This window comes from Abrus precatorius, unplaced genomic scaffold, assembly GCF_003935025.1.
Source record: "Abrus precatorius isolate BTA unplaced genomic scaffold, Abrus_2018 Scaffold2, whole genome shotgun sequence".
Taxonomy (NCBI): domain Eukaryota; kingdom Viridiplantae; phylum Streptophyta; class Magnoliopsida; order Fabales; family Fabaceae; genus Abrus; species Abrus precatorius.
This window is the reverse complement of record NW_020874362.1, coordinates 29,566,199-29,586,845: the sequence shown is the minus strand read 5'-3', so window position 1 is coordinate 29,586,845 and position 20,647 is coordinate 29,566,199. Positions and strand designations below refer to the sequence as shown.

Below are 20,647 nucleotides of genomic sequence, written 5' to 3'. Positions count from 1 at the left end.
TAAAGTTAAGTTAAAATTTTTTTTATAATTATTATTTTTAATAATTTCATTACATATATAATTATTTATAAAAAATATAATTTTATTTTTTAAGTATTAAATTATATATTTTTGTTATTAAATTATATATATATATATATATATATATATATATATATATATATATATATATATGCATTGCTTGTTACTAAACTAGGTAACATAATATTGATGTTGATAATTAAAATCAATTTTGAGTAATCGTTAAAAATAACTTTTTAAGCAACTTCAATTCAAACATAATTCAAGTTAATTTAAAGTCACTTTTTTTAAAATTTAATTCTATTACAAATCTTTGCATGGCAATTTTTTATATCTAAATTTTATTAATTAGTATTTTTTAACATATAATTAAGAAATTAAAAATATATTTATAATATTTTTTAATTTTAACTGTTTGATATCTATTAAATATATAACCGAACACATCAATTAATTGATAGAAATTATTACGTTAGAATAGTAAAAAAATCATCACATATGTCATTGTCATCTTTCATTTCTTTTTTTTAAATTTCAAATTTAAAGTAAAATATAAAGTTATCTTTTGTTAATTCAAAGTTAATTATATTATAAAATATTTAAATTAATTATAAATAGACTTTTACTTATTTTATTTTAGAGCTTAAATCCTTAATTTTTATATTAATTTTATTATTCTTTTTGTAAAGTTTTAAAACTTTGAATAAAGGGTGAAAATACATTTTCTTTCCAGTTAACCTGAATCTCCCAACTGATCTACCACTACTTCAATTCATGCATACTTTGATCACGGAGAGACAGCGAGAGAGAGAGAACATTTTTCTAGAAATAGATAACAAAGAGTGGAGAGAAAGAGAAAACCGGAAAGAAAATTTTCGTTTTCCTGGAAAGGGAATAGAAATGCATGAATCATCTGTGTTCGGTTGTTCCGATTTGATCACCTCCTTTCGATCTTTGCGCTCTCTTGTTCTTCCTCTCTTCCTTTGCCACAACAATCACTTCCTTTTTTCCTTTTCTCACTTTCTTTGTCTCTGATTCTTGAAGAAGAGCTTCAAAATCTGTAGAAGCAACCAACTGGGGGCAGAAAGATCTTATTTTGAGTATCCCCCTCAATCATCCCTTTCTAATTAAATTCTGGGTCGGTTTCGATTTCTTCAAAAGCTTCAAATAGTGCGATTCACTTCCTAGCAGTGTTGTTGTGTCCGAGGTAGGTCTTCAATTTCATGGGTTACTAATATTTCAATTCACTGTTTATGAATGAGTATCTTCTTTTTTAAAATTATTTTATGATGTTGTTGCTATGGAATTGTGTATGAAGGTTATGGCGATGACGTGGCAATGAGGGGTGTGGCAGAGAGATGAAGGGTATTCAGGTGAGATGCGACAAGCTTCAGGGTTCAGTGATTCCGAGGAGCCGTTTGCGGGTTTGGTTCATTCGAGTGTGTTCAAGCATTGTGCTATGGACATGCCTGGTTCAGTTAGTGACAGTTAGTGAACTTTGGCATTCCCGTTTCCTTTTTGGGATTACTAGTCGAATATATCACACTACACAACGTCCTCTCCGACCACAAAATGCACTTTCTCAACCTCCTCCTCCTTTTCTTCCTGCAAGTTAGTTTCTCATCGCTTCATGCTTATCTATATCAGCATATTTTTTGTTTGATTGAGTGGTATAGTAGTTATGGATGTAGGCTTGGAAAAGTGTAGCTTCGGTCCTTTGATGCAACCTTGTGTATAATTTAATTGAGCAATGGAATCCATATTGTTGACCATGTGTTGTATGTGGTATTAGATGGTAATGTTCATACTTAGCTGAGTGTTGGTGCAGGATTATCTAGTAAAGAATTATTTATTTTTTGGATTGGTGTTTGTGTTGAAGTAGATTTACGTCGAGTGTGCGATCATGACAGGACTCAAGGAAGAATGAAAATATGCATTCAACTTCAAATATGGATATCATAGTGAATTATGTTTTATGAATGTCAATATTACACTGTTTTGTGGCCTTAAAAATCAAATCAAGTCATATTCTACATGGTGGGGTCAGCTGCATAGATCAATTGATGCCATTGGGTTCTACCAAAATCCAAAATTTCAAAAAAGGCATTTAAAATCTTTTTACTGACCTTGAAACTCTTCTTGCACAGTCCACCCCTATTAATTTAATTATTTTCCACTTGATCCACCTTTCTCATTGAATCCTCTACTGGTCTTATCACATATCCAAACCACCATAGGTCAGTTTCCACTTTCCACTTTCCACCATCTTATGAATATATTCTACTCCAACATTCTCCTATACACAATCATTCTTTCTATCTTTTCTTTTCAGCATTATTGTATGTATGCAAAGTTTTAAAACACATCCTCTTATCTCTAATCTTCTTTTGCACACTTTCATTCTACCACCATGATTGTTCGTCTTCTTTTAGTCCAAGACTTCTAAATTCACCTATAATTTTCTTCACAACTTTTCCGGCCTTTATAGCTAGTTTGTTCCAAATGATGTTAGCACTACCTTGTGCATCCCAGGTACCGCTCTTCTACTAATTGCTTCTAGAAGTTCAATTGTTTCTCATCTTTAAATAGCCACTACTTAATTCTTGGAATAATAACTTGTTGAATTCTTTGTTTACTAGTCTTGAAACAAACATTAAGAACTAAGACCTTATGTTGTGTAGTAAGGTTTTCTCTTGAAATCACTTTACAATCTTTGCAAATCCTTTTGTCTAGATTCCTTACCAAAAATAAATCTATTTGTGACCTTTAGACCCCACTCTTGAAGGTGATAAGATGTTCGTCCCTCTTCTTATAACAAGTATTCATAATCTTAAAGTCAAAGGCCATTGAAAAATCAAGAATAGATTGTCCTTCCTCATTTAACTCTCCAAAACCAAAAACCACCATAAGTCCTTGTAAATTGTCTTGCCTCACAACCAACATGACCATTTAAGTCTACCTATGAAAATCTTTTCAGTTTGTGGAATGTCTTGGATTAACCCCTCTAAATCCCCCCCAAAACCTTGCTTTCAAAAGAGTTTCCAAGCCAACTTGTGGACCATGCACACTAATGATATTACGAATGTCTTGTGCAACTAATAACTTAACTTGTGGACCATGCACACTAATGATATTACGAATATCTTGTGCAACTAATAACTTCAAGGACATGATCCTATCTTCAATCCTTTTAATCTCTACCACTTGTGAATGGGCATAAATAATATAAATCAATAGTTATAAATAGATGGTTTGGTGGATAGGGTGTTAGTTGTTTGTACTATTCTTTTCTTACACGTTCAGTAAATATTAAAGCCTTATGACCTGAAATCTTGCAGGAAATTATACAAGGAATGGTTTTCTAAGAGTCTCCTGCAATGGGGGATTGAATCAAATGCGGGCAGCGGTTTGTACTTCCTATTCTGCCATGTCTGTGTTCATACATATTCTATGATATGCTTAAATGTTAAAATTGAGCAGATTTGGCATTTCAGATTTGTGATATGGTGACAGTTGCTCGATTTTTGAATCTAACGTTGGTTGTTCCGGAGCTTGATAAGAAATCCTTTTGGGCAGACCCTAGGTATATCCTTTAATTTTAAAAGAAACTCAATAGTATTCTCTGTTTTGGTCTTCTTTTCAATTTAAAGTTTGGTAGTTTTCTTTTTGCAGTAATTTCGAGGACATTTTTGACGTGAGACATTTCATTTATTCTTTACGAGATGAAGTTCAAATACTGAAGAGAGTACCCAAAAGGGTTAGTAGGAAAAGTGGATACTTCACCCTCGAGATGCCTCCTGTTAGCTGGTCTAATGAAAAATATTACTTGGAGCAGGTCAGCAGATTGTATTAATTGTAACTAAAACTATGTCCTCTATATTTAGTTGGGCTTTCTTTTATTTTACGACTTAGGGTGTGCTTGGAAGTTAGATTTTAGAGGGAAAGAATTTTTTTTTATTTCTAATCAACATTCTTTAATTTCATAATTATTTGAAATAAAAGTCATAAATGATAGATTAGTATAAACTTAATGTGTTAATCTTTTATTTACTTTTATGAACATTATATATCTCTTTAAATTTAAATATAAAATATTTGTCCTCTCCTCCCCTTCCCTTCCAAAACCCAACTTCCAAACATATTAAAGTTTGATACAATGATTGATTAATGGTTCTTTGCCTTAGTTTATAAGACGTTGATTTTATTTTTGTCTTTGGACTGTATGCTTCTTTAACTTTTCAGTTTTAAGGGAACGCCATGTTTTGTACTTCAGTTGCTTTTGTGGGAGTAGTTTCCTTTTAGATAGACCTCCCCATCAAATTTTTAACTTCACGGTCTAGTTTTACTGTAATACACAGTGCTATTTTCTGGTATCCTAAAATTTCCCTAAGTTAGCTTTGTGTATGTGGAATTTTTAGACTGTGTGTGAGAACAATTAATTTCGACAATTGTAGGCATGTAGTTATTTGGACTTGTACTTATTTATATGATGTCATGATGATGAAGGTGTAAATGCTAGAAATTGTATTCATGTGGAATTAAGTTGGAGTCTTATCATCATCAATCTATTATTATGGATATTTGTTCTTGAACCATACTTTGATTACTGCTTTGTAGTTATGTTGTAGACTTGTAGTCTTAATCTTGTTATTTGATGTGCCTAGATTATAAAACAGTGATAACTTTTATATAAAATGGGAGTTCTGCCAAATTACTAACATTTGTCGCACTAATAAGTTGCCTCATTACTTTTTTGCTCCTGTCCATAGTGGGAGGGTGAATGGGGACATGTTTGTAAAGATTTTCTTCCATATGAGAACTTTTCTTTTAAAATTGTTTCATCTTTTATGAATGTCAATGATTTTTTTTTTACTTATTTGATCTTATTAAGACCCCACATCAACTACAAATATAGCCAAAGTAAAACTTACAAAGGTTAAAGGAATTCTCACCTTGTAAGTTAGCATTTGGAGTTAAGTCTAAAACCTAAATTTAAGATGTTATCGGAGCCCCCATTGTAGATCTAAAAATAGGAAACTTTTGACTGTAAAAAAATCAACTTGACCCCTTGAATTTTCACAGTGCAATTAACTTGGCCATGATTTTCCAATGCTATTAACCTAGTCTTGCAGCTTTTTTAGTGAAATTAAAAAAAATTCAGTTTTACAATTTTTACGCTTTATATGTTCAATCTTGAGTGTGAGTAGAGCATTGAGATTCCACATCAACTACAGATATGGCCAAATAGAACTTGTAAAGATTAAAACAATTTTCACTTAAGAGTTAGTTTTTGGAGTTGAGTTAAACGCAAACTCAAATTTAAGAGATCTCATTTTCTGCACACCTCCCCCACCCCCCACCAAAAGTTATTGATTTCTTCATCATCTGGGGTGGCAATTATCAGCTGGAAATCAGTAATCTGCAAATTACCAAATGCATGATTATAGTCTTGTCCATATCAAATACGAGGTGGCAGATGAAGAGCAAAATACAGGATACTGAAGACTGATTTTGAGGGTTGTATTAGTTATTTTACCAAGATAAAAAATATATTATAATATGACAGGAGAATTTCAACTTATTAATTGAATAAGTATCAGTTATATATATATATATATATAGAGTACGATTTATAGATATGAATGACTATTTTAGCACTTAATATGAGATGCTTCCGCCCACTTCAAAATGGCACCTAGTAATCAAGTCCGTGGAAATTAGAAAATTATACTTTTTCTTATACTCACTCCCTCCCTTATTTTCAGTAGTACGTCTTGAGCTTGATTCATTACTATTGACTCCTCACTGCAGATTCTGCCACTTTTTGGCAAGCATGAGGTGGTACACTTCAACAAAACTGATTCACGTCTAGCAAACAATGGTCTCCCGCTTGAACTACAGAAACTTAGGTGTCGTGTTAATTACCAAGCTCTTAAGTTCACTCCTCAAATTGAGAATTTGGGCCAAAAATTGATTCAGATACTTCGTCAGAAGGGATCTTTTGTGGCATTGCATCTGAGATATGAGATGGACATGTTGGCTTTCTCAGGTTGTACTCTTGGTTGTACTGATGAAGAAGCTGAGGAGCTCAAGCGGATGAGGTGGTCTTTTATGTTTCATATTTTGCTTTACATATATTTATGGGTAAAATTTTACAAGACAGGTACTTCTTATCTAACAATTGCAGGGGAGAATACAGGACACTATGATTGTTGTTTTCCCTATCATAGCTGAATTACCATTGAGTTTAAATCATTAATTATGCCTCCTGTTCTGTCATATATCCCAAAAAACAGGAAACAAGCATCTTTTATTTAGTGAGAGGCTCCTAGATGCTAGTTGCTTCTAATGGTGGAGCCACAGTCTTGTTGTTGAAGAGCCGTGGATCTGTAGTTCATGAGTTACATGTGTTGGATTTGACATATTTTGACAAAAATACATTAGTTACCTGCATAAAAAGAAAGATTTCGATGATCAAATTCTTTTGTAATGAGTTGGCAAATGAGAGATCTATGGCACCTAAAATTTTGATCGATCTTGTGTAATTCAGGTATGCATTCCCTTCCTGGAGAGAAAAGGAGATAGTCTCTGAAGAGAGGAGATCACAGGGTTTCTGTCCTTTGACACCAGAGGAGGCAGCCCTAGTTATGCAAGCCTTAGGTATTGATAAGGAAACACAGATTTATATTGCAGCTGGTGAGATTTATGGTGGTGAACGAAGACTAGCACAGCTTAGAGCTGCCTTTCCAAGAATTGTGAGTTCACCATATATAACCCCTCCCCTTTCTTGTTTACATTTTGAATCGTATTTGATATAATGAAATAGTTGTGAATGATTATGAGTAGACTATCATAGATTACTTGGTATTATGCAAATTTTCCATTTAAAGATTGTTTGACACACTACAATGACACATTAAACTAGATAATTCTGAAAGAAATTTCGTATTCCTTACTTTTTTATTTTTCTGACTTGGGTACTTTTATTGTAGGTTAAAAAGGAGACATTGCTGGCCCATGATGAGTTGCAGCAGTTTCAGAATCATTCGTCACAGATGGCAGCTTTGGATTTTATGGTTTCAGTAGCCAGTAACACCTTTATTCCTACCTATTATGGGAACATGGCAAAACTTGTGGAAGGCCATCGAAGGTATGCATGTGCCCTTGCTAGTTGCAATTTGATTTTATATGGTGGCTAAATGCAACCTTGATGAAAATCTACAAAAAAATAACTTTGTCCTCATGCAGGTATTCTGGTTTTAAAAAATCCATCTTATTGGATCGAAAAAAGCTTGTAGAATTTCTTGATATGCATCAAAATGGTACCCTTCCATGGAATGAGTTTGCAAATGCTGTGCAAGAGGTTCATGAAAAGAGAATGGGCCAGCCAGCTTATCGTAGAGTTATTGTAGACAAGCCGAAGGAGGAGGATTATTTCTATGCCAATCCTCATGAATGCCTCTGTGAGGAAACCAAGTGTGATGACTTGCTAAGTCCTCTTAACTCTAGTCAAATACGATGAGCACAAGCTGTCAAATGTCGAAATGCTCTCTTCTGCCCAACTGAGTTTGAAAGAGAAATTTATCAGTTGCACCTTCCCACTCCCACACTTGCTCAAGTGCTGTACACATGACCTTGATAAATATGTACACATGAATTTGTAGAAAACCATGGAAAGGAAAGTAAAAGAGAAAAGAAAAAAGGAAAAAAAAGAAGGAAATGTCAGCTTCTAGTGAAGCTTGCATAGCTGTATCTTCAAATTTACCCTTCATTAATTAATTTATTTTTTCTAAATGTGAGTTCAGTATAGATATATAATAGTAGTTCATGTGGCAGTCTTCAATTCAGATTAGCCATTCTAATTTCATTATCACGATATAAAGGGTATGGAAGTGTACTTAATGCATTATATCTTCCTCTTTACAAGCAGCAATCGTGTAACGGGGTTTTAATAAACGTGGCTGGGGCTGTCAAAACGTGATTGTGATTCTCTGCAAAGATCGAGTGACTGTCACGGATACGTGTTGGAAGATTCTATTGGTGATTCACCGAGTGTTTCTGTTTTCTAGTTCTATGAAATGCAGACAAAAAATGTCTCCTTAACAGGTGCAACTGCTTCCTAAAAGAATTTTCCAAGGTCCCCAAGGATATCACCATTTTCCCCGCAAAGTCCAAGGTCCTTGAGCCTCCTTTCTTGATAATATTCTAACTGGTCCAATTCCTTTTCTTTCTCTTTGAATATCTCATCGATTTGCTGTAGGACCTTCTTCTCCCCTTGTCTAACTTCAACTGCTATAGCAAGTCTTGAATCTAGACTTGCTTCTTTCAGCTTTTGATCCTGCCATTCACTTGCTTTGTTCAGTCATTTGTTGAGCTCAATCAGCTTCACAATTTTGACAATTTAAAGTGCATGAACCATTATAAGATGTCATGTAGTTACTTCTAAATGTATCAGTTATATTAACTAAATCTAATCTTGGTTATCCATACCTTATACCTATAAACAAGAGTAAAATCCTTTAATGTGCATGATTTTAGTCACCTAAATTGATATAGAAAGTCATACCTCTTCAATAGTAGTATGATAACCAGCAAGGGCAGATTTGCAGGCTTCTCGAACCACTCGGCATATTAACTCCTCGTTGTCACGACTCACAGGCAATTCAAGATGACCCCAGATGGAGTTTCTAAATAGTGACTCCAATAGGAAAGCGTCAGTACCCCCGAGAGCTACTAGTCTCAGATATGGAAGCAACCCAGGCGGAAGTGGGCGGCTGTAGAAGATGTCAAAGTATGCTGTCTCACCAAAACCATTGGACTCAGCAATGTCTAGTTTGTCATCAAAAAAGGGGTCGGATTCTGATATCTGCAGTGTCAGGGTATATGCATTCCGATCTGCATTTGGTTCAGCGAAACCGTAGTCCAGAGCCAACTCAGCATTGCTTTTCTTTAAATCATATTGAATGTATACCTGCAGAACAAATTTCCTTCCATCAATATGTGAATTGTAATTTATGTTACCAACTGCTCAGTTTTTTATGTGACCATGGATGGAGAAGCATGAAATTGTCACCATGATAGAGATAGTTCGTGCCACAGAATACAACATGGATTGTGAAATTCTACTGCAAGTTTCTAGCACTTATGCACTTGGTTCACAGATGCTTTTTTTCCCTTTGATACATAAGCGCTTGCTAGTTCATATAAAAGCTTCTTAGACACAACACTGTTCAACATAGACGTATTCATTATTTTAAAGGGATGTTGCGTGTAAATGAACATAAAATAAAAATAAAGGTAGGAGGAGGCAACAACACTTCACCTGGTCCCCAGCCTTAACAGAAAGGGGGCTCCTTAGGGAAAATAGGTAATCCCAGGAGAAGAGACCAGCTGCTCCTTTAATTTCATAAGCATGATCTTCTGTAGTTACTCTGGCACTATGGTTTATCTGATCCAGAAATTGAATTTAGAGAAAACAATATCAGCAAATGAAAACAAGTAAAATGTCTACTTTAGGAATAAATTTTTAGCATTCTTGTACTATCTACTCCTTTGAAAGCCAATTTAAATTGATAGTTTTATTTTTCTTATTTTTATCTCAATAAAAGTTAAAATAAGAAAAAAAAAAAAAAAAAAAACCATACATGCCATGTGTAATAACTTTGATGAAATGAGTACATTCCCCTAGAGTAATGAATACTTTTTACTACTCTAGGAATATCATAGACAGAGTTATGTATGTTCATTTTTGTCTCTCTATTCTCTTTGTTCTGCATGTATTGCTGTAGTCTAGTCTCACTGCTTCAGACTACAGAAAGAGAGAAAATGAAAAAGACCTTACCAAGTCTGCGAATGGAATCACAACCAGATTTTCATTGCGAAGGCGAGAAAATGCCCTTGATCTTAGAATTCCAAATGCCCAGAAGAAGTCATCAAGTGTAATAGGAAAAGGGAAAAGCTGCTTATTAGGGAGTATGATATCTTCTTCCAGTCTCCTAAATTCACTCTGCACATACTCTTTCACACTCAGTGTTGTGCTCAGAAGTTGAGTCCCTACACAAATCAGTTCTATCAGGTTCAGGCTGTAGAGAAAACCACACCACAAAACCATTTCCAGAAAATACAGTATACAAACTCAACAACTACTCCAAAGCACACTTTTTTTTATTCTTTATTTACGTTATTTTAGCCTACTTCACCCAGTGGATAAGGCTTATTTACATTATTTGCATTGAAACATTGACATAACTAACCTTGTAGCTCTGACAGCTCCTCCTCTGACCTGCACTGGAATAATCAATTACACTGAATCAACCATATGAAAACGAATTTAATTGGAATACTCTGACAGCGTAAAACTTATTCAATGATGAATTCCCACATAATTGAAAGTTGTCACTTAGAAAAAATTACTTTAAAATCATATTTAAAGTGACTTCTAATCAGTCTTGACAATGTATCAAAATTAAACTGTAGGAAAACTGAATCCCCGTTTTGACAAGTAAACCAAAAGCGACCGACCAATAAATAGTAGAATCAGTTTCCTTTGGCAGAATAGTGAAGTAGTGCTTCCAAAGAGAATCATCCCTTGACCTCTCTCTGATCAAGAAAAGTGCAACAGCCAACCAAGGCTTCAAGCCACTGCACACATTCCCAATCTCTGAAGCAGCGACAGCATCAGGGTTAATCCAAAGCCTCTTGGGAACCTGCAACACAACATCATTCCTAGAAATGTCTTTGAGGGCAACAAGTCCTATGCCTTCGTGGACCACACCAGCCTTCACTGGGGTCTTTGCAGAAACAACACCTTCTTCTTTAAGCCACTGCCAGAAGGTGTCAACTGCTGGAGGCACTGATATCTCAGTTCCCAAAGAAGCTTCACACTTCGCTGAGAGTGGCCTTTTGGGGTGAAGGAGTGAACCCTTGGATGCAAAGGGGAAGCTCCTGCTGTGAGAAAGAAAAGCAGAACCTGAACATATGGAAAAGACAGTAGCCATTGTGTGTTGTGTTGTGTTGTGTTGTTGTGTCACAGAGAGGAGCCTTTGATCTTCTCGTTTGTTGTGGTTGTGGATAAGATTCTTCTCTTCTTGCTGCTTCTTCGAGCCCACTTTTCACAATCATGATTCAACACTTTCTTTTCTTCTCTCTCTCTTTTTTTTTTTTTTTGGTAAATGCATATGGAACAATTTTATTTAGGTAAATCCTGCTATGACTTGGGCTGTTTTTATAACCAAAGACACGCATGAAATTCAATTGGAGCTTTTTTTTTTAAAAAAAAATAAAAAAAATATATATATATATATATTCACATTAGCCTTTAAAATAAATATTAAATAATTAAAAGTAATATATTTATTAAAAGTAATAGATTCTTGATTTTAAAAATATGTAATATTTTTTCAATAAAAAATTATTATTATTAATGTTTAAAATTAGTGTAAAGGTTCACGATGACAAAACTGCTAAAATGGTATAGTTTGACTGTTTATTTATTGGAAATTATTTTTACTTTAAAGAGAATATAAGGAAAAAATATGATTGATTTTCTTTTTTTTATAGACTGTGGTATCTTTTATGTATGTAATATAAATATATTTATTAAAATTTAAACTTGATATTATGGATTAAACTAAAACAACTCCTGTTTCTATATTCACGTAAAAGCTTTATTTAGTTTGAGAAAATAAACTTAAATTTATTTTGTTTTTATAAATTAATTATAAAAAGATTATTTTACTTTATTGTGTTTTACTCATTTATAAAAGGTGATTTGATTCAAAGGAAGAAAAAACATATTTTAACATTTCATAAAATTATTTTGTTGTCAATATTTATTGGAGAGTAATTTATACATTAAGAATATCAGTTTTGCTTGTTTGAATTAAAATTGATTTTGATAAAAAAAATTAATTTTAAATTATTAAATGTGACAAATATTTGATATATTATGTGTACGTGAACTTGCATAAATTAATTTTTATTATAACATTAATTTAATTCTAAATTAATCAAATGCTAAAATGTTAAATTATATTATTAAATTTATTAAATTATTATTGAATTTATTTGTAATAACTTTATTATTAATAAATATGATTTTATAATTATTATTATTGGGCTTACTTTAAAATAAATGTTGCTACATTGAAAGAATAATAAAAAAAAGTTTTCTTTATTTTTTAATTTATTTTTGTTTTCTTTCACTGATAAGGAAGTATTTAATTATAAACTCAATTATTTCTAACACTTAATTATATTAAAGTATTTAATTATCATCTATCATATTGAGTATTAATTTTTTTCATCAATTGGGAGATATGTATAAATCAATTTGATTTATATATTTCTATTAAAACAAACATATTTTTGGATTTTAAAAAAATAAGAATTAATTTTGTTACTAATCTAGAAAAAAATACCTTATCAATCACAAGCTAAGTAAAAAGGGGTGTTAATTTAACAATTTTTATTCTCCCCTCTAGTTCGATTGAGGGGATCGAATTTTTGGAATATTGCTCACCTCTTTTTTCACTTGTAACTTTGAGGGATGGAAATTTTCATCTGAAAATGACTAATTTTATTAGACTGTACTAATAAGTACTAGATGTTGTATGTGTAATATAAATGATCATGATATAATTGTCTTGTGTTCAAATAAATTAGAAGAATAATCATAAAATCGAGTCAAAAAATAATTGGCTAAAAATTAATGAAATTGGTGAAAATTAATCATAAAATGGGTAAGATATTTACACGCATGTGTGTAAGTCTAGAAACTCTTACACTTGATTTAAACTTTTCATTTAATTTACATCTAATGAGTTATAATTTATTACTTTATTAACTATTAAATTAAAGTTAAATAAAAAGTTTAAATTGAATGTAAGAATTTTTAAACTTATATTAGTATAAAAAGATCTTCCCCATCACAAAAATTGACATTTGAAATGGGTAGGATGGTTTCTTGATTTTACTCAAAAATGATCATTCTTTCAAATTTGTGAAGAATTTAAAGCTGAACAAGTTTGAGCTTTTTTACCAAAATAATATTTTTTTAAAAAAATAAATAGTTAATTTAATATATATATTTTTTAAAAAAATTTGTTTTAGAATTTTTGACCATGCCATAAAAAAAACAGTATGTATATGTATATGTGATTTTATTGTATAGTTGACACACATCACCTCTTCAATGTATTTTTTTTTTGCTCTTCAATGTATTTTACATCTATAAGAGATAATACTTATATTTAATGACTATGATTGAATCACTTATCAATTATCGCTTTAATAAGTGAGACTAGTATCATCTTTAATATAGTCAATACTATAGAATGTTTTTTAATTCTATTCTATGTCATTAGGTATAAAAAAAAATTATGGATGTTTGACAAAATAAACTAATTGTCTTATAATTAAATAACTTTTTTTATAGGTTATAATTAAATAACTTTTATGTAGATGTTGTATCCCTCAAGTATATTTTGTAATTATATAAGAGCTCAATCAATAATATATATATATATATATATATATATATATATATATTTTGTATCTATTAATTGATGGCTTTCTAAAATATATTTAAGTTTAAATACAATTTTAGCCTTGGTACAGAACTCATTTTTTTTTATTTGGTTCTTATAAAAAAAAAGTTTGTAAACATGTCTCTGAACGAAAAAAATTTAAAATAGTTCATGTTAATATTTGTATAACGACGTTAATTTTTATTTAATTTTTTTTATTTTGATTCTTATACATAATATAATTTTACTTTAGTCCTTATAAAAAAATTACAAAAATAAAAAATTGTGTTATACATATAAACTAAACTAAAAATAAAAATTATCATTAAAATAAGTTGAAAGAAGTTAAATAATTCATGGCAGAATACAATAGTTACTTTACCATGGGATGTTTGAGAGTTTGGTCAAAATTATTTTGTTGTTATATTTTTTATATATTTAAAAGATCATTTAAGAGAGTGTTTGAGGAGAAAAGTTATATGTAGTACTTTAGATACTTTTGATACTCTAATGCTACCTTATATTATTTTGATTATAAAGTAAATTTTTAATTAAATAAGTACATCTAAGTTTTGTTTATAAAAGAAGTAATTTATCATAATTACTTTTAAAAGTATGAGTAAATTTAATTATAAATTTTAACTTATAAAATAAATGAACAATATTAAATAAGAGAATGTCGCAATTTCTTAAGCGAAGAAAAAAAGAATAACATAATATTTAAAAATTATTTTATATTTTTCTCATATAATATTTTATAACAAATAAAACAAAATATTTTTTACTTAAATCTCAAACACAATCTCCTCAATAATTTTCATATCATTGTTTAAAATAAATTAAATTTTAAAATTAATTTTCAAAAGCATGTATAATAGATTTTTGGAATTTAAATTCCAGAAGTTTGACTTAAAAGCTCCTAGAATTTAAATTCCAAAAATATCGTACCTTTATAATTTTAAAATATAATTTTTGAAAAGCTATTAAAATGTTTTTAGAAAATAATTTTCGAGGCTAACAACGGCACTTTTCACTTATTTAAAGTTATTTTTTCCAACAAAAAATAAAATAAACTATATAAAATTGTTAAATAACTAAGTTCAATCAAACAAAAATGTTGGTGAAGGAACAATCGGAAAGTGAAAATAAGAAATGGATGAGAGAGGTGGAGAAGCTAACAATTTGGGAAAATGAAGAATCAAAGTGAGGAGAGATAATTTAATTTTTTAATAAGAATATTTTTAAAAACACAAATTAAAAGAAATATTATTTCGAAGTGCAAATAGAAAAAATCTAGGTGCAAAAAAGCAAACCCCTGTTACAATGAAATTTACATGTCCAAAAAGGGGTACGTACATTACCAGAAAGTTAAGTGGCATACTCATGACAATAGTCACTCCAACACTCCGACAACATATTTGGTAATAGTTAGGCTTTACATTTATAAATGTCATCTGTTCAGTCTATTAGTTCTAATCATAGTTTTATTTTATGAAGCCCATGGTACCTTGGTTTATAGCCCATTCAAGCGTCACTGTCCCACTTTATGAAGTAACTGATTTGTATTTGTCACCGACTCACCATGCATCATTAACCAGTTTTTTCCCGCACAGAAAGAGTCACCTTTTTCTGCCATTAGCTCTGAAAAGAATAAAAGGACAATTTTGGACTCCACCTCTCTACATAATGTTTTCTCCAGATTGCATTATTGCAAATATGAGCTGAAGCCGAAGCATTTTCTTTTTCTCTATCTTTTGGCAACCAGTTTTATCCATTGGTTCTTTACCACCCTTACTATTTCCTGAGCTGGTCACATTATTACCTAATACCAAACCCGTTAGAACATTGATTGCTCAAAACTCAAAAAGCCAAAAATGAAGTTTGGCAAAGAATTTGCATCCCAAATGGTGCCAGAATGGCAAGAAGCATACATGGATTATGGTTATCTAAAATCCCTTTTGAAAGAAATCCTGCACAACCAGCAAAGCAAGAAGCCACATCCAAGTGCCACCCCAACAATTCTAAAGAGAAAGTTATCACTTTATAGAGCTTTCAGTGGTCTCACTCAGAGACACTACCAACCCTTGACCCCTTCAGAACAGGACATTGAGAACCAACCCATTTTGGTGCACTCAGTGCTGCGAGATGGTCATGAAAAATATGAAACTACCTTTCTCATGGCTGCAGAAGAAGGTGGAGAATATGAGTTAGTGTACTTTAGGAGGCTAGATGATCAGTTCAACAAAGTGGACAAGTTCTATAGATCTAAAGTGGAAGAAGTGATGAAGGAAGCAGTTGAGTTAAACAAACAAATGGATGCTTTAATAGCTTTCAGGGTAAAAGTTGAGAACCCAACTACTGAGTCATTTGATAGCTCAGTTGAGATGACTCATCTGGGTGATGTTTCTGCTTCAGTGACCACATTGTCTGCTTCTCCACCCAGAGAGGTCAAGTTCAACCGTAAGTTTCCATCTTGATCTAGCCTTTGTTGGTTTGAAGAATTTTATTTCACACTCAAACACTGAATTGGCAAAGTCAGTGACAAATATATTTCATTCATGCATCTTATACAAGTGACCAATTGCAAATTTGAATTTAAATAAACTTGATTATATAGAATTAATGAATTTAAATAAACTTGATCATATAGAATTAATTTTACTTAAAAAAGAGTTTAAAGCGATTTGATTTCTGTTTAGAAACTTTTCTTTTAAAAAGTAAGTTTAATGATAAAAATTTAGCATAAATTTTTAACTTAAAATTTATAGTTTCTTAAGTTAGCCTAAATGTAAGTTTTGAAAAAAATCAATTTGGATACAAGTAATCAAATATCAAAGTTTTCTATAGAATCTTGTTACAATAAAGTAAATGTAATTTTGTGACATTTCCATACAGGATCCAAACATGTAGGTTTTATCTTTTTTTAATGTTATATTATTATTGGGTTTTATATGGCCATGTGATGACTTTTATGTGGGGGTTGCCTTCAAAATAATGCTAGATGGTCTTGTCTCAATTGTTTAGACTTTCAGAATAAGTAGTTCTTATCACATGCTTTTGTAGAGATCTATGATGGATAATTTACAAATTAACCAGAAAAAAAAACAATTTCAATTGAATATATCCCTAGTAAAGTCATTTCTAATGTTTAAACTGAATAGTAGAAAAGTTCAGTTTACTTGTTTCGTATCTTTTTTCTGGCTCATTAACAGGAGGAAGAGTTTCCATGGAAGAGATCAAAGAGAATGGCAGTACCCACCATGGAGAATTATATGAATCGGGCAATGACATAGGCGAAGAGATTCAAACTCCCAACCAAAGAGATGAAGTACAGAACACAAAGAAGAATATCAAAGCCAACAAACCAGCTCCTTTGGAAGTGCTTAAGCGAGTGCAATTAAATAACGCTTGTGAGACTCCTCGTTCAACTATAAAAGGCTTCATCAAATACCCTGGCCAAACAAAGCTGAAATTCACTAAGGAAAATTTAAGCAAAGTAGAAGAAAAACTCAAACGGGCTTTTGTTGAGTTCTATCACAAGCTTCGACTTCTCAAGAACTACACGTAGTAGACACTATCATAATCTTTTTAAAATCAATAGGAGTATTGCCTTCATGTTTCTTATAGATTTGTACCTCATGAAACAGCTTTCTAAATATATTGGCTTTTTCAAAGATAATGAAGAAATATGATAAGGTACTTTTGAACCATAAAAAACTCGAAGTCTCTCTCTAAGGCAAATGAAACAAAATTGCCTATTCATCTCGTTTAGCTTTATACTTCAGATTACATCAAGGGGTGCGGCAAAAGCTTACATGAAAATGGTTGATAAGTCCTACCTTGGGAGCTCTGATGAGGTGAGAATTCATCAGTATAGACTTAAGCCTTAGCATCATAATTCTGAAGGCACATGAAAAGCTTTTCAATTGTTCAAATTTTCCTTGTGAATCAACTTCCCTGCAGGTCACTAGGCTTATGGAGAGGGTGGAAAAAGTATTCATTAAGCACTTTTCCAACTCAAATAGAAATAAAGGAATGAGCATCTTGAGACCAAAAAGAAAGAGAGAAAGGCATAGGATTACATTTTCCATGGGTAAAATATAACTTTTGTGAAAAATGTTATCTTTGTCTACCCTTTCCCTGACTTTCCATGTATATAAACTTTTCAGGCTTCTTTGCTGGATGCACTGCAGCTCTAACATTAGCTCTTATTCTGATTGTTCGTACTCGAAAAATCATGGATCATTCAGGAAGTACCAAATACATGGAAATCATGTTTCCTCTTTACAGGTACCCCTATATGAAGATTTTGAAATATATGGTTTTGTCTGTCTTCTAACTCCTAAACATCTTACCACATTAATAAAAGCTAGGACTATAACTAATTTTCTATTTTAAACTATCTATGCAGTTTATTTGGATTTGTAGTTCTACACATGCTGATGTATGCTGCTAATATATACTTCTGGAGGCGATATAGAGTGAATCACTCATTCATATTTGGTTTAAAGCAAGGCACTGAGTTAGGCTACCATCAAGTCCTTCTTCTTAGTTTTGTCCTTGCAGCATTGGCACTAGCCAGCGTGCTTGCAAACTTAGACATGCAAATCGATCCAGAGACAAAAGATTATGTAGCATTCACTGAACTTATGCCACTGATTCTGGTTCTTGTAAGGGCCATTAAGTTCAATTTTAGCAGGTTTTTTCATCCTAGTTTTATTTCTAAAATTACATGGTAAATTTATTTTCACTTTTCAGGTTGTGATTGCTATTTTATTATGCCCATTAAACATCATATGTCGATCAAGCCGAATGTTTTTCCTTACATGTCTGTTTCACTGCCTCTGTGCTCCTCTATACAAGGTAAAGAAAATTTGTATCTAACGTGTTAGCAGAGAACCTTATTTGGGCTACATACGATATTGTTTAGAAATCTAATCCCGGTTATTTTCAATGTTATCAGGTCACACTGCCAGATTTTTTCTTGGCAGATCAATTTACTAGCCAGGTTTGTGGAAAGCAAAAATGAGATTATATTTTGTTTTCTATATCCCTTATTATAGCTTTTATGCTCATGGTCCCTTCAGTGATCATTCAAACACAATGATCCGTTTTACTCATTCAGGGGCAAGCCTTAAGGAGTTTTGAGTTCTACATATGCTACTATGGTTGGGGTGACTTCAAACAAAGACAAACCACATGCCAGTCAAATAGCATATTCTTAACTTTTTCATTCATTGTTGTTGTGATTCCATACTGGTCTCGTTTTCTTCAGGTACACAACTTCATTCCATTTTTCTTCACGCATAGATTTGAGCTGATTAGTTATAAAAACAAGTATGAAGAGAATAGGATAGCATTTGGAAAAATTTCTACATAGCTTATCATATAAGCAGCTAAGTTATAAATTAATCAGAAGTGTTCGGTTATGCTTATGAAAATAGCTAATGACCCATCTATAAGTTTTTTTTTGTCTTAATTTAATAAATTTTGTAGTGAAGCTTATTGAATCTATCAAACTTATAACATTTCATGTGATAAGATCTTATTAAATAAGAGCTTACGCAAGCTATCCAAGCACACAGTACAGGGAAAAAGGGATAGCTGCTCTCAATTAAGAAGTGACTGAGAGTGCCATATAATTAATCTTGTTCTTTCTCTTGTCAGTGTCTAAGGCGCCTGTTTGAGGAGAAAGATAGAATGCAAGGATATAATGCATTCAAGTATTTCCTCACTATTGCAGCTGTGTGCCTTAGGACAGCTTATAGTCTTGACAAGGGAATGGGTTGGAAAGTGTTGGCATGGATGTTCTCAGTATCTACAGCCATTTTTTCCACATATTGGGACCTTGTCATTGATTGGGGCCTTCTGCAAAAACATTCCAAAAACCGTTGGCTCAGAGACAAACTCCTAATCCCTCAGAAAAGTGTATATTTCGCAGCCATGGTATGGAATTAGCAAAAAGGGAAAAAAATATTGTACATGAAATATTTTCTAGGATGTTTATATTGAGTATTTGCTTCTCTTTTATTTGGTCAAGTTGCTAATTTATTTAATCAAACAATGCACAGGTGTTAAATGTGTTGTTGAGATTTGCATGGTTGCAGACAGTATTGAATTTCAAATTTTCCTTCTTGCACAAGCAAGCCATGATCAGCATCATAGCCAGCTTAGAGATCATTCGCCGTGGCATATGGAACTTCTTTAGGTAAACATCATTTAGGTAGTTCAGTTTGTGCATCCTAGCCAAATTATTTTATGCCTAGTTCATTTCAAAAGTTCATTTGCATTAAATCTATGATTTATCCGAACAATTGTATGGATCAGGGTGGAGAATGAGCATTTGAACAATATTGGCAAGTACCGTGCATTCAAGTCTGTGCCACTACCCTTCAACTACGAGGAAAATGAAGACAAAGATGAGTAATTTGGAAGGACTCCATGACATTTTTATGGGTATTGAACTTTGATAAACAATATATAAGAATCTCCACGGTAAGTACCGTGCATTCAAGTCTTGATAAGATTATTTTGTTTTTACTTAGTATTTAATTAAATTGTTTACCCTAACATACTCTAAATATTTTTCTCAAATCTAAGGTATGTTGTACTATCCATTTTTATTACTTGAATCCAAATTTTTATAGACAAATATAGAGGACCATTTCATAGTCTATCTATCAATTTATCTTCCGCCTCTGTATATAAATTCTGAATACTAATTATCAAATTAAACGAATATGTTTAGAAATATTATTAAAAAAAAGAACATTTTTAAGAAGTAATTTTTTTATCATTTCAAGTGATTTTCTACATTATATGTTTTATTTTTAATTTAATTTTAAAATTTTCATAATGTTTTTTATTTTATTTAATATAATAAAAATTTATTATTAATAATATAATATCTACTTTTTTAAAAATCATTAAATATAAAATATTCATATAATATATTTTAAATTAGTCATTAAAAATATTTAATTTAATAATATTCATTTTAGAATATATAAAAGCAAAAGCTCGAGCTGTATATTCTATTAACGTGTTTTGCCATGTCATCTTTTTAGCCCGTGGCATGTTTTGGCTCAGCCTATATAGTT

General features: G+C 31.6%; 3 protein-coding genes across 6 annotated transcripts; 2 read left to right on the top strand and 1 right to left on the bottom strand.

The window, feature by feature from the left end:
* The first annotated feature begins 756 nt into the window (after window positions 1-756).
* Window positions 757-7,805, top strand: LOC113858025 (rhamnogalacturonan I rhamnosyltransferase 1-like). Its single transcript, XM_027490426.1, has 9 exons — window positions 757-1,228; window positions 1,340-1,632; window positions 3,360-3,427; window positions 3,516-3,604; window positions 3,694-3,856; window positions 5,833-6,122; window positions 6,572-6,776; window positions 7,014-7,171; window positions 7,270-7,805. The coding sequence occupies exons 2-9, from the start codon at window positions 1,380-1,382 to the stop codon at window positions 7,541-7,543; spliced, it is 1,500 nt and encodes a 499-aa protein (XP_027346227.1). The 5' UTR covers window positions 757-1,228; window positions 1,340-1,379; the 3' UTR covers window positions 7,544-7,805.
* A 52-nt stretch (window positions 7,806-7,857) lies between these two features.
* LOC113858026 (ribulose-1,5 bisphosphate carboxylase/oxygenase large subunit N-methyltransferase, chloroplastic) lies at window positions 7,858-11,097 on the bottom strand. Its single transcript, XM_027490428.1, has 6 exons — window positions 10,543-11,097; window positions 10,275-10,303; window positions 9,863-10,074; window positions 9,344-9,469; window positions 8,588-8,992; window positions 7,858-8,359 (listed from the first exon to the last, which is right to left on the bottom strand). Exons 1-6 carry the CDS (start codon window positions 11,016-11,018, stop codon window positions 8,141-8,143), a joined length of 1,467 nt encoding a protein of 488 aa, XP_027346229.1. The 5' UTR covers window positions 11,019-11,097; the 3' UTR covers window positions 7,858-8,140.
* A 4,324-nt stretch (window positions 11,098-15,421) lies between these two features.
* LOC113858819 (phosphate transporter PHO1 homolog 3-like) lies at window positions 15,422-19,974 on the top strand. Of its 4 annotated transcripts, none has more exons than XM_027491583.1 (13): window positions 15,422-15,944; window positions 16,814-17,111; window positions 17,195-17,243; window positions 17,333-17,404; window positions 17,511-17,640; window positions 17,717-17,837; window positions 17,959-18,217; window positions 18,306-18,410; window positions 18,511-18,555; window positions 18,673-18,822; window positions 19,215-19,493; window positions 19,619-19,755; window positions 19,875-19,974. In XM_027491583.1, exons 1-13 carry the CDS (start codon window positions 15,422-15,424, stop codon window positions 19,972-19,974), a joined length of 2,268 nt encoding a protein of 755 aa, XP_027347384.1. The 4 variants fall into 4 exon arrangements, with proteins under 4 accessions (XP_027347384.1, XP_027347385.1, XP_027347383.1 ...); XM_027491584.1 differs by having other exon boundaries at window positions 15,422-15,999; window positions 16,869-17,111; XM_027491582.1 differs by having other exon boundaries at window positions 15,422-16,007; window positions 16,763-17,111.
* The last annotated feature ends 673 nt before the right edge of the window (window positions 19,975-20,647 follow it).